The sequence below is a fragment of the Hemibagrus wyckioides genome, linkage group LG14, assembly GCF_019097595.1.
Source record: "Hemibagrus wyckioides isolate EC202008001 linkage group LG14, SWU_Hwy_1.0, whole genome shotgun sequence".
Lineage (NCBI taxonomy): Eukaryota > Metazoa > Chordata > Actinopteri > Siluriformes > Bagridae > Hemibagrus > Hemibagrus wyckioides.
The window spans coordinates 438,065-450,606 of NC_080723.1; the positions used below are offsets into that span (position 1 = coordinate 438,065).

Sequence of the window (12,542 nt, forward strand, 5' to 3'; positions counted from 1 at the left end):
CACGCCCAACTGGGTCACGCAGCCTCTCTATTGGACAGCAAGTGCTCTACGTAGTGCGTGATCTGTTCCTTCTCTCCGTGTACATATAGCGCACTTCTATCAGGAAGAGAGATATCTGTTTCAGATTTAGCCCAAATTATGGCCTTTTAATTTATAATGTATTAAAGCAAGGGTAGGAAACAATAATATACATAAGTATAGGTGCGGACAAAATGTAAACAATCTACACAAACACCAATCAGGCATAACATTATGACCAGTGCCAGGTGAAGTGAATAAGACTGATGATCTCCTCATCATGGCACCTGTTAGTGGGTGGGATATATTAGGCAGCAAGTCAACATTTTGTCCTCAAAGTTGATGTTAGAAGCAGGAAAAATGGACAAGCGTAAGGATTTGAGCGAGTTTACACTCACAGTCGAACTTTATTAGGAACACCTGTACATTCCTGCATTTATTTAATCAACCAATCAGGTGACAGCAGCACATATACCGTCGTGCAGACAAGAGCTTCAGTTAATATCGACTGTAAATATCAGAATGAGGAAAAATGTGATCTCTGTGGACTTCAGTGTGATGGAGGTTGTGTAATGGTGTAGGAATTGGTTACACTTTGGATCTGTTTATATCCATTATCCATCATTTGAACATGACAGCCTGTTTAAGTGTTGCTGCTGATCATGTGCATTCCTTCCTGGCCACAAGTTACCATCTTCTAGCGGTCACCTCCAGCATAACACTGCTCCAGATGATTGATACTGAGCAAAAGTTGTTCTTCACTGGTCTTCCAAGACATTGGACCTGACTTCAATAGAACTCCTTTGGAATGTGGTAGAACAGAAAATTCCTGAAAAATCTGCAGGAATTGTGCGACACAGTCATGTCAACATGGACTGGACGGTCTCCAGTATCTTGTCAAAGTCCCTGCCACAAAGAACTGACTCCAGTTTGATAGCAACCAAAATCTCTAACCCAGTATTACCCCAGTGTTCCTAATAAAAGTGATCCAAGTGTGTATTGCCTAACTGGAAAGAATCATTAATACAACACAACAGATCAAAATGAGCAAATACATTTTAAAAATGAAGATAATCATCTGGGATGGATTGAATTACTGTAATGAGTTTTTCAGATGGTGGATGAAGCTTTCTACATTTTGTACATTAAAAAAATGTTATATATATATATATATATATATATATATATATATATATATATATATATATATATATATATATATATATATATATATATATATATAAAAAAAAGAGCCTGGAGTAAAATTCTGCTTGTAAATAAGTGATGTGGGAGAGGTCTCTGCAACACAACTCAACTGTGAAGCACTTCTGTTTACACCAATCACAATCCGTACACTTATAAAGGTGAATCAAGTGGAGTTAAAGATAAAAAAAATAAACAAATGAAACTGAATTCAGCAGGAAGCAGGTAATAATCAACAGTTTATTGTAGTTTCAGAGTAAAAATCCCTTTACACTGAGCTACACCCCTCATGCATGAAAGACAAAAATGTAAAGTTAAACCTTACTGAAGGAAGTGGTATTATTTACTCTCAATTGTACAACGGTTCTGTAACAGTATCTGCCTCAACAAGCATTGCCATGTATTATTTCCTCATGAGCTTTGTGGCAACACCAGCATGCAGAGACTGCTGAAGGTGAAATAAAGACATCCTCACAGCAGTGCTGATCACAATCGATTACATGATGAAATCCACACAGAACAGTGTGGACATCTGACACAACAACGCTTCATGTCTAAATAAACCCTGTATTTCACATTGCCCTGAAAACTAACAGGTATAGGAGAGAACACAACCTGGAATGAAAGAAATGAAAAATATCAGAAATAAAGTTTCCTTAAATTTCATCATTAAATTCATCTTTGCTCTTAAGGGATATCCGGATATTAGTTCTCCATGTAGTATGGAACGTTTCGTAAGATGACATCTACACAGTTAAAGCCTGCATCATCTTAAGACTTAGGTAAAAATCCTTTGAGTATTCCTTTATAAATGTTCACCGCAGAGGGAAACAAGCCAGGGGAAATTGAGAATCAGAGAGAAGCGGTTAAGTGCAAAAGTGCAAATTTAGTTTGCTTTAAGAGTAGCTACTTGTCCTTTACAATGCTGTGGTGATATCTAGCACCCAAAAACAATTAGTGAGCTCCCAGATAGTGAAATATAAACAGCAAAAAATATTATTGCTAATGCTAAGAGTTTTGACAAAAATACACCGGACAAACTGAACTTTTTCATTAATAGAAAGTCTAGTTGAAAATAATGACAAAACTTTACCATCTAGCAGAGTTGATGCTTCTAAAAGCTTTGACCAAGAAAAGAAGAAATCTTACACTATTGCATTACTTTTTGGTATTTTTTTTTTTTACACATATAATCATTTACTGATGAACTGAAAAGGTCCAACAAGAAGCAAGAAAAACAGGCATTTTGTTCCATTGCACTCATGTATAATAGACTGAATGACCACTGGGGGTGAAAACCAGTCATTTTAGGGTGGAGACAAATCAACTGCTTCAAAAACCAACTAAAACCTGAATTATTTAATAAATTATTATATCTTGTCAAACATGTAATTGTGGCTTTGAGAGAAGAATAAAAACGCTTGGCTTGGAGAAATGAGAGCTGATGCTGGTATTTATCGAGTGTTACTGGTTTGCTGTGGAGAACTAGCAAGCTACTGTTAAATTTCCAAAACATTTAAGATTTCAATGCAGGAAGCTTGTCACAGGTATCATTTCTTTCATTAACAGCGGTGAAATAGTTTTTATTTTGCGTGTAGTGTTGTATAGAGCATTCATAGGGAAGTGTTTTTTTCCATCTTATCATAAGCAATGTGAGGTAGAAAAGTTCAAAAGCTTAATTTAATGAGGCAGAATCGTCCAATACCTGTGGGATTTGAACAAATCAGTCAAAATAGCTATTTCTATCTTAAACATCTGCATTTTGGTTATATTTTTGAACGTTCTACCAGTTAGATCAGAGATCCTAAACAAATCTGAAGAAGATCTGAAGAAGCCACAGCGAGGCACAGACTGCCAGCGAGTCCATGAGAAGTTGTGTGTAGTGTGGAGACAAAACAGAACCAGAAATGGATCGATGACTAGGGCTCATACGCACCACGGTGTAGATAGAGCTTACACTGTGTATACACACAATCTCAACACAGTCAAGTCACATTCCATACAATGAACATGCTTTCGGAACCAGATGAAGGAATATTTAATCAGCTCTATATCTAACATCATAAACATCGATCCAAACAGTGGTGAGGACAATGCAGGAGGAACGCAGTGAACTAAACTGCCTTCTGCGGTCGAGGATCGCGCAAATCTTTATGCTCTACGGCCTCACCTGACCTACTCGCTACACAGGTAAATAGTGCAGGAACACTCGGCAGATTACTGGAGGAAATAAGTGCTAAATAACACACACGTAGTGGCCATTTTATTATATTCACTTGCCTTCCAGCTGAAGTCACCAGTCTGCCCCACACCGTACTGTTCAATATCCACATACACCGGCCTCGGTGTCGACGTCTAATTTTAAAACCACGTGGTTATACATGCTAAAGCACAGGAAGCATTTATCATATACACCGTTCCATTCAATAAAAGATTATATTTATCAGTGAAATACCACAACAAATTCAAGTGCAGAATATAAGGACTTCTCCATGTGACCGAGCCAGTGCTATTCTTCATGATCACACTCCATATACTTTAGCCTCCTGTGTGTGTAAATGTTCACATATGTATGAAGCCACATGCCTTATAACAGCTTATTAAGTACAGCTACAAGGCAGGTGCAGCATCTACACATAACTTTGAGTGCTCATGGATTGGTGCCTTATGAAGTTGAACATTTTAGTATGATCTTTTAGAAGATATTTTACTCATTCCTCAGCATCCAGGGTTACTAATCAGACTAATTAGATGTTTCCTTAAGCAAAGAACCTTACTCTCTCGTGAAGACACCAAACACAGCCATATCATGTACCAGAGTTGTTTGGAGAGTCGAAGGAAATCCAACCACATGCTAGTCAAATCGAACAATCACCACTACAATTCCTACCAACAAACCTCAAGAATGTAAGTAGAAAAATACAGTAAAAAGTTGGAACGGAAAAAAGATATTGAAAATAATAAAGCTATTTCAGTGATCAAAGGAATATATATTTATATACACTGCTCGTTTACAGCTAACTGGTTATTAAATACAAGTTTAGTACTGAAGAGAAAAAAATAACCAAAAACATTAGTTGCTCTAAAATATGCTCATACAACAAATTACTCCATCAGGAAATATTCTTGTCAGGTTTACATTTTAAAAGGCTGAAAGATTTCCACTCATAGAAGATGGAAAAGAAATTGCATTTATATCCACTCCTCCAGTGGTCTATACCAGTGCTGGTGACAAGTAAACATCTCGTAAATTTTTACTTCATTCTTCTTGTCAAAAGTAGTGATGAAATACATATACCCATTAGTTACACCGTCCTGTAGCTCCAGCGTCCAGCCGCACTATGCAGAAACTTTGTTGTCCTTCTGGGTAAAGGATAAATAAACACAAAATCAGAAAACAAGCAACATTCTTTACAAAAAGAGCAGCTACCAGATTACACATTTAACCAGAGATGGATTATTTCACGTCGTATTTCTCAGTATTCTATATTCTAAAAGCAAGTAGCGAGAGCTCAATCTGTCCAACAAATCACAATTCCCAGGTCTGGCCTTTAAGCTTTCACATAATATTTAATAGAGTAGCAAATAAAGAAAATCAGTTTCTGCTTGTGTGCAGGTACAAAAACAAATCCATGCAAATATACAAAAAACCCCACTAAACATTGGCACAATTTTTTGTTTTGTATAAGAGAATTAAAATTTTGACATATGAGGAGCATACATTACCCTGTATTCAAAACCGGCGAACTCCCTTCCGCCCTGGCTTCCTCTGTAACCCCCTCTGTATCCACTGCCCCCTGCATGTGCTGCTCCAAATGACCCCCGGCTGGCTCCACGACCGCGTCCTCCTCGGAAGCCCATTCCCCCGCGGCCCCGATATCCACCTCGGTTTCTGTTCTGGCGGAACGGGATCCCGAACGTCTCGGCGTTCATTCTCCTCTCCTCTGCCCACGTCTGTCTCCTTTCTCTGTAAATGATTTTAAATACGTTTAGCCTGGCTTGTATAAACTCAGAGTGAATGATACTGGACAACATGGTCAGCGTTCATATATAAAAAACAAAAAGAGTTCAGCTCCAGGCAATCAACAGGACTAGAGGAAATTCAATCATCTCTTTCCTCTAATCACAGCTGGATTATACTCTATTAATTCCCAGGTAAACTTTTTTTTAAATAAATGAATAAATAAGTAAATAATTTTGAAGTATAATTTTTATACCAAATTCCTAAGAGTAAACTTAGAAAGATACAAAAGTTTAAGAAAATGTTTCCTTTGCTTATTTTAATAACTTTAAAATTATGTACTTTAAATTAAAAATCTCCTCTGTATTCTTTGGTTTCACACCATTTTTACTAACATAAAAACATGGTGTTACTTGTGTATAAATAAATAAAAAATTAAAGTGAGAGAAATTACAAATGCTTTCCTGACCTGAAACTTGCTGGACATGGTCACAAATCAGAACATGAGCACCAACCTGGTGTCATCGCAGGAGATGTTGTCAAAGAAGGACTTGGACTTGTCATAGTAGCAGTTGGGTCCGAGTGGATCTTCCTCATCAGCATTACCCTCACTGTTTTGAGTATCCACCCCCGAGTCACCTTTATCCTCACCATTTAAAGCCTTCTCTTGTTTCTCATCTAAACACAACATACAAAATTTAGAAATATCATCATATCACATCACTGAAGTTATAAATGCTACAGAAGTCCGTTCTGTTCCTTTATTTGTTACGCATGTTCAATTTCAGGATGCATTTATATAGTAAAGATGAGTTCCTTAGATCATCATGGGACTCAAAAGCATCATCATTTCTCCTCTTTATACCTCTTTGCCCTCTCAGTGAACTGTATATGGATGCCAGTGAATCAGTTTAAATATCAAACAAGTACCATGTGACTGGCTCGAATCACGTGAAAAATACAATTCCACAACTCACAAAATATATTACACTACTCACAAAAAGTTAAGGATATTTGGCTTTAGGGTGAAATTTATGGAAAATGTAAAAAGTTCACACTACAGTGATATCATGAAAGTAGGGCATTTAAGTAGAAGCTGCAGTGGTGATTTCCTCATCTCAAACAATTTATTGAAACAAAAGCCAACAACAGTGGTGGGTATACCACAACAAAAAATCTCAATGTCTCAATAATGTCATGTGCCCTTGACCATCAATTACAGCTTGACCACGACATCTCATGCTGTTCACGAGTCGACTTATTGTCTGCTGAGGCATGGCATTCCACTCTTCTTGAAGGGCGGCCCTCAGGTCATTGAGGTTCTGGGGTGCAGGGTTACGAGCCTCTACACGGCGACTCGGCTGATCCCAGAGGTTTTCTAAGGGATTCAGGTCTGGAGAAAGTGCAGGTCACTCCATTTGAGGTACCCCAGCCTCCAGCAGCCGTTCCCTAATGATGCGACCTCGATGAGCTGGAGCATTGTCGTCCATGAAGATGAAATTAGGCCTGTGTTGTTCATGCAGGGGCACAATGACTGGATTAATGATGTTATTCAGGTAGTATTGGCTTGTCACTGTACCATTCACAAGATGTAGGGCAGTTCTGTATTGAGTGGACACACCTGCCCAGACTGTAACACCACCACAACAGTGGCTGATGCATAGCGCTCTCCTTGACGTCTCCAACATCGTTGGCGGCCATCATTTCTGCTCAACGTGAATCGACTTTCATCAGAGAACAGCACTGAGGCCCACTGGTCCCTCGTCCAGTGTAAATGCTCCCTGGCCTGGGGGTGTGGTCAGGTACCCTTGCAGGTCGTCTAGCACGCAGACCACGCTGATGTAAACGGTTTCAAATGGTCTGACGTGACACTTGGGTTCCTCTCACCTCCCTTAAATGAGTTGAGTGGCATTCATCATCCGGTTCCGCAGGGCACTGTTCACAATGAAGCGGTCATCAACGTGGGATGTGGCCAAAGGACGTCCACTTCTATGCCTTTCTGTGACTCTTCCAGTCTCTCTGTATCTCTGTCCCAACCTGCTGATGGCACTCTGTGACACTCTAAGCTCAGTGGCCACTTCCCTCTGAGAACATCCTGTTTGAAGCCTCACAATGGCGAGGTTCTGTTGATCAGGTGTTAGGTGTGGTCTTGGTCTCATGATGTCAAAATGTGAACAGCATGATGAAGAGGACTGTTTAAATACCAATTCTAATTGAACCAGAAAATTTATTGGTGTTGGTGGATTCATGGATCAAACACCAGTTGTGAATTTTGCCGTTAAGCACCTTGTTAGAGAACAGCAAGTTCTGCAAAAAGTACTGAAACACTGAACAGCTGGACATGTGCATTCAAAAGTGTAGAGAAGGTCAAATTAAGTTCACCTGGAAAGGTTATAGTGCATTTTAGGTGAATCCTGAAATTTCACCCGAAAGCCTGATATCCTGAACTTTTTGTGAGTAGCGGATATATATCTACACTATATTATTATTTAAACAGGACTATAACTGATGTTCCTACATAGAGACATGCAGTCTTGAAAACAGATGTTAACTGTATGACCACTGTCCTTTGCACTAGCTTTACCTTTAAGTTTGAGTTTGCTCTGGAACTCCTTGTCGATCTCCTCCTTGTTAAATTGGGCATTGGCGCTCTCAAAATCAAAATCTTTCTCGAATTTCATGGGTCCATCTCTTCTTACAGGGTAACGGCCTCTGCCGCGATGCCCTCCACCACGACCACGACGCTGACCAGGTGGCCCAACATGTCCAGCAGCTACATGACAAAGAATCCTGAATTATCATATAGATCATATTGTACAATTTCACAGCTGGAAGATGGCATGAAGGAGTCTGGGATAAAGTCTGATTATTTCAGGAATCCACACAACACACGAGTGAAGCAACTTTCACATCAGCCCTGTTTGCATTTCACAGGCAGCAGCATCCATACAGCTTTACTGACCTGAGGTTTGCTCCCTGGCCTAACCCACAGTTATTTTATTAATAGATATTGACCCACATTGCTTTTTTACTTACTGATACTGTGGCAATGTGAGAGAGCAACATTTAAGCAGATTAAGGCTTGCAAATAAAAAGCTAAAAAACAGGCATGTGTGTGCATTCAACCATGGATCTTGTGTGATACACAACATAAACACACAGCTTAATGAAAGTCTAAAATGGACATAAAACAATGAAATATGGCATGCAGTCTTGGGTCTGAGAGCATGGGTGAGTGTAAGACCGTTACAGCAGATATATAACAACCTGCTTGCCGCTTAGGGGCTTCCTTACTGTCCCCTCTGGACTGATCGGACTCGGGTCGCGCAGCCACTTTAGGTGCATCGATGCCTGAGAAAGTATATACACCAACTTAGACTTTCTCATATTATTTTGTTTCATAAACCCTCTTCAGTCAAGTTCACAGGATCTCTGTCTGGTTTCAATTTTTCCTGTAAATATCCAGCTACTCTACAATTATACAAGAGCTAGCTGTCATGTATATCTTACAAAAACAACACAAAAAAAAGATCGTTCTGCTCCCTCACCCGCTGACTGAAAACCAGAATGAACAACATTAGTGTCCGGTGCTGCGTGCCCTAGTCCCGGGCGTAGTCTAGACCGGCCCTCGCCTCGCCTCTGTTCTGGGGCCTCTGGGGCCTTCTGGGTACCGGCTGTGCCGAGACGTGCTGTGATGGGGCTCCTGCGACTCACAGGCGCAGTACCACTGACGGACGAGGCCAACGCTGCCGACGGCTCCACAGGTGGACTCTTCTGCAACGGGTCAAGGGCAGGACTGCTGCGTCCTACAGACAAGGACGTGTGTGTGTGGGTTTTAAACACAAATTTACATATGGATAAGATAATAAGCACTCTGTTTTGTTCAGCTACAAATAATATTAATACTGACTTGCAGGAGTCTAACAACATTTTCCAGTCTAAAGAAAAAATATTTGTGACTATAAATTAAAACTGCCTGCCAGTGCCTTTATTATTATTTGCTTAGTGCAAAAGGAATAAAATTCACATTCCCAAAAAACACCAAACTCTTTGTTAGGTCTTTGAGATTTTGATATATCAGGTCATACTAGGTCATGCCTGAGCTAGAGACCACTCAGAATGGATTTTATAAAGAAACAAACCTCCAACAGTCCCAAATGGGGGTGAGACGAGTGGACTGGCAGTGAACTGGCTGTATGGAGACACTGGAGCTTGTTTAAACAGCCCATAGGTGTTTCCACTCTGGAAAGCTGAGGGTGGAGCAGAAGATCCCAAAGAAGACTGAAAAGAAAAATGCAATCAGTGGCCAGCTTCAGCGTGTCATACGAGTCAAGCATTAGACCACAAATAAGCTTAAGGGTGAGTATGAGTCCAGTACCTGGACAATGGCAGGGTCCTGAGGCAAAGATGGCTTGGGAGGTTCACAAACTGTCAGGTCTTTAATATCACTCCCTCTGAAGATGATGTATTCGTAGGTCTCATCCCGGGGCAGGATGGGCCGGTCAGTGGGGCGATCCTCGGTTCCAAACGAGCGCACTAAGACCAGTTATTGACCACAAACATCAGTCAGGACCAGACAAACTCATACTACAGGACACCACCACTAATATTTACATCACTCACAGTAATAATTACTCTCAGGTGTTAAGCTTCAGGATGTTAGACAGAAGGTATTTGGGGACAGTTTTACAGATCATTATAAAGTAGTCAGAGGCTGAAACATTAAAACAAATAAAAAAGCTTGTTCACTCAGCCTGTAACAGTGTACTTATATCTAAATTAATTGTGTTTTTCTAACAATTAGTACATTTACCTTACGCTAACAACGAACAAAATACCTGACATTCAAATTTTGAAAAAAAAAACAAACAAACAAAGTGTAGGCTGCTATTTAACCCGTTATTAGCCTGCATAGCTCCTATGCTATCATTAATAAGCCAGTTCAAGTGTTTTAGCCAAAATCATAGCTTTATTTTTAAACAAATATGTAAATAAGTAAAAACTAGCTAAAAGGCTAATGTGCTAGTCCGTCTTCAGGTTTCTGTGTGCACGTGCACTACAGATGTGTAAATCAGGCTTGATTGCGCACGCGACACAGCTGTTTTAGTCCGTGGGTGAGGGTGTAGCAGTTAGCATGCTAGCGGCTCACCTTTAGCCAGCGCTACAGTGGAGTTCTCGGTGTCTATGGTGTAGAGGATTCCCTCATAGCGAATCTCGGCCTTGGAAATCAGGCTGATTTTACTCCCGATATACGGCGTCCCTCCGCTCATGCTGCGCCTCAGGGTGCCTAAAGTAACGCAGGAAATAAATCTAAGTCCTCGGAAGGTACCTCCTGAAACCCTTTTCCTCAGTTCACTGACCCAGAAGGGATTTGGTCACAGTCGCGGTCAGAGCTGCTCAGCGTCACCACTGCAACATGGTAGCCTCCGCGATCAGGCTGTAGACGGAAGTGACGTTAAAAGTTGACGGAAGCAGACGATTATGCTTCGTTTACTTTTAAATGTTCGTGTCTCCTTGTCACTACTCGTGTTTCCGGTTCGGTTCGAGAAGTGTCCTGTTACTGAGCCAGACCTCAGAACTCCAGTACCATTACACAAATCTGAATAAACAAACCTTCAAGAGTTTTAAAGACGTGTGTGTGTGTGTGTGTGTGTGTGTGTGTGTGTGTGTGTGTGTGTGTGTGATTCATACAGAGCCTTGAGCTGAGCTGGAAGCAGTTTTTATTGTTATAGAAAAGTTAAAATAAGGGAGTATTACTCCTAAAACATTAGCACTCGATTATTCTCTACTGAATAAAACCGAACAGATCTCAACATGACCTAATGAACGTTAGAGTGAGACAGAGCCACTGTCCTAAATAAACAGAAGAGGGCAGTAAAGGATTTCTCATTACCTGTTTATCAGCCCATACCCAGGTCAGTTCGGACTGAGGGAATAAACTCACATCTCTAAATGGTGATAATGGTAACAGATTTGTAGTGATGGTTTACTGTCCCAAAATCTAACCAACTAGACAAACCAGCATTGTCTGTGACAAACATCTGTGATATGTGTCACTAAACACCTAGCAAATTACATAACATTATGACCACCTGCCTAATATTCTGTTGGTCCCCCTTTTGCTGCTAAAACAGCCCTGACCCGTCCTGCACCTTGTATTCTGACCCCTTTCTATCAGAATCAGCATTAACCTATTCAGCAATTTGAGCAACAGTAGCTCGTCTGTTGGATCGGACCTTCGCCTTCGCCTTCGCGGGGGTCTTCGCTCCCCACATGCATCAATGAGCCTTGACCGCCCGTGACCCTGTATCCGGTTCACCACTGTTCCTTCCTTGGACCACTTTTGATAGATACTGACCACTGCAGACCGGGAACACCCCACAAGAGCTGCAGTTTTGGAGATGCTCTGATCCAGTGGTCTAGCCATCACAATTTGGCCCTTTTGGTCAAACTCGCTCAAATCCTTACGCTTGTCCATTTTTCCTGCTTTTAACATCAACTTTGAGGACAAAATGTTGACTTGCTGCCTAATATATCCCACCCACTAACAGGTGCCATGATGAGGAGATCATCAGTCTTATTCACTTCACTGGTCACTGGTCAGAGTGTTATGACTGACCGGTGTGTGTGTCAATAATCATTGAAGAGAAAATAGCAGCAAAGGAAAATAAAGCAGTGTAAGAACATTTATCTAAATAAAATATCTCACTTCTCCAAACAAGATGACTAAAGCAGAACTGTTGATGCATACAATAGCATTTAATCATTATTGCTATAGATGGCAAGATTAGTGTATATTTCAAAAGCTGCCTTTTCTCATTTAAATCAATTATTTTTAATATTTTATGTTCTGAACAATTTGCAATCCTGAACCAGTATCTGTGCAGACACCAACATGTGTTAAGTGTATCACAGTGATATTATATGATATAGCTCTTTCCAGATCATAAAACTGTATTAACTTTCTGAACTGAAAACACGATCTTAGTCTTTTTCTGTTAGAGAGCTGTATTTATCAGAAAGTATGGAGCTACACTGAACATGAACAGAGAGAATCATCAGGCTGTAATGAGGTGTTTCTCAGAGATATTGAGAATGATGTATGTTACAGTCATCACAGTGTCACCTGAAAAGAGCTAATGCCTGTACATTCTAGACTTTTTATTTATAGCTGAAGACATTTTCTGCTCTATAAATATCAGATCAGATGTACCCTGTATTTAACACAAAACCAGATCATTGCATAAAGAGAGTCTGCAGTTTTCCCACAGCAGTCTGTGTTTAAGAGGTTTGTCCGGGTTACGACGTGCAGAAAAAGAAATCTAACAGTGAACAGTGGAATATTAAACATCAAAATAAA

At 40.3% G+C, this 12,542-nt stretch overlaps 1 protein-coding gene across 2 annotated transcripts; it reads right to left on the reverse strand.

The window, feature by feature from the left end:
* Positions 1-1,447: 1,447 nt before the first annotated feature.
* On the reverse strand, positions 1,448-10,631 carry lsm14aa (LSM14A mRNA processing body assembly factor a). 2 transcript variants are annotated; one of them, XM_058408166.1, is made up of 9 exons: positions 10,332-10,631; positions 9,561-9,718; positions 9,325-9,463; positions 8,731-8,988; positions 8,450-8,533; positions 7,767-7,955; positions 5,698-5,860; positions 4,948-5,188; positions 1,448-4,584 (listed from the first exon to the last, which is right to left on the reverse strand). In XM_058408166.1, the coding sequence occupies exons 1-9, from the start codon at positions 10,450-10,452 to the stop codon at positions 4,561-4,563; spliced, it is 1,377 nt and encodes a 458-aa protein (XP_058264149.1). In that variant the 5' UTR covers positions 10,453-10,631; the 3' UTR covers positions 1,448-4,560. The 2 variants fall into 2 exon arrangements, with proteins under 2 accessions (XP_058264149.1, XP_058264151.1); XM_058408168.1 differs by lacking the exon at positions 8,450-8,533 and having other exon boundaries at positions 10,332-10,630.
* Between the last annotated feature and the right edge of the window lie 1,911 nt (positions 10,632-12,542).

Excerpts from the sequence above, each read along its gene's own strand:
- lsm14aa (XM_058408166.1), bottom strand. The coding sequence starts at position 10,452 with ATGAGCGGAGGGACGCCGTATATCGGGAGTAAAATCAGCCTGATTTCC. Across the intron at positions 9,719-10,331 it reads CACTGTAGCGCTGGCTAAAG|TGCGCTCGTTTGGAACCGAG; the intron begins GTGAGCCGCTAG and ends AACTGGTCTTAG. Across the intron at positions 4,585-4,947 it reads TCGCCGGTTTTGAATACAGG|AAGGACAACAAAGTTTCTGC; the intron begins GTAATGTATGCT and ends TCCTTTACCCAG.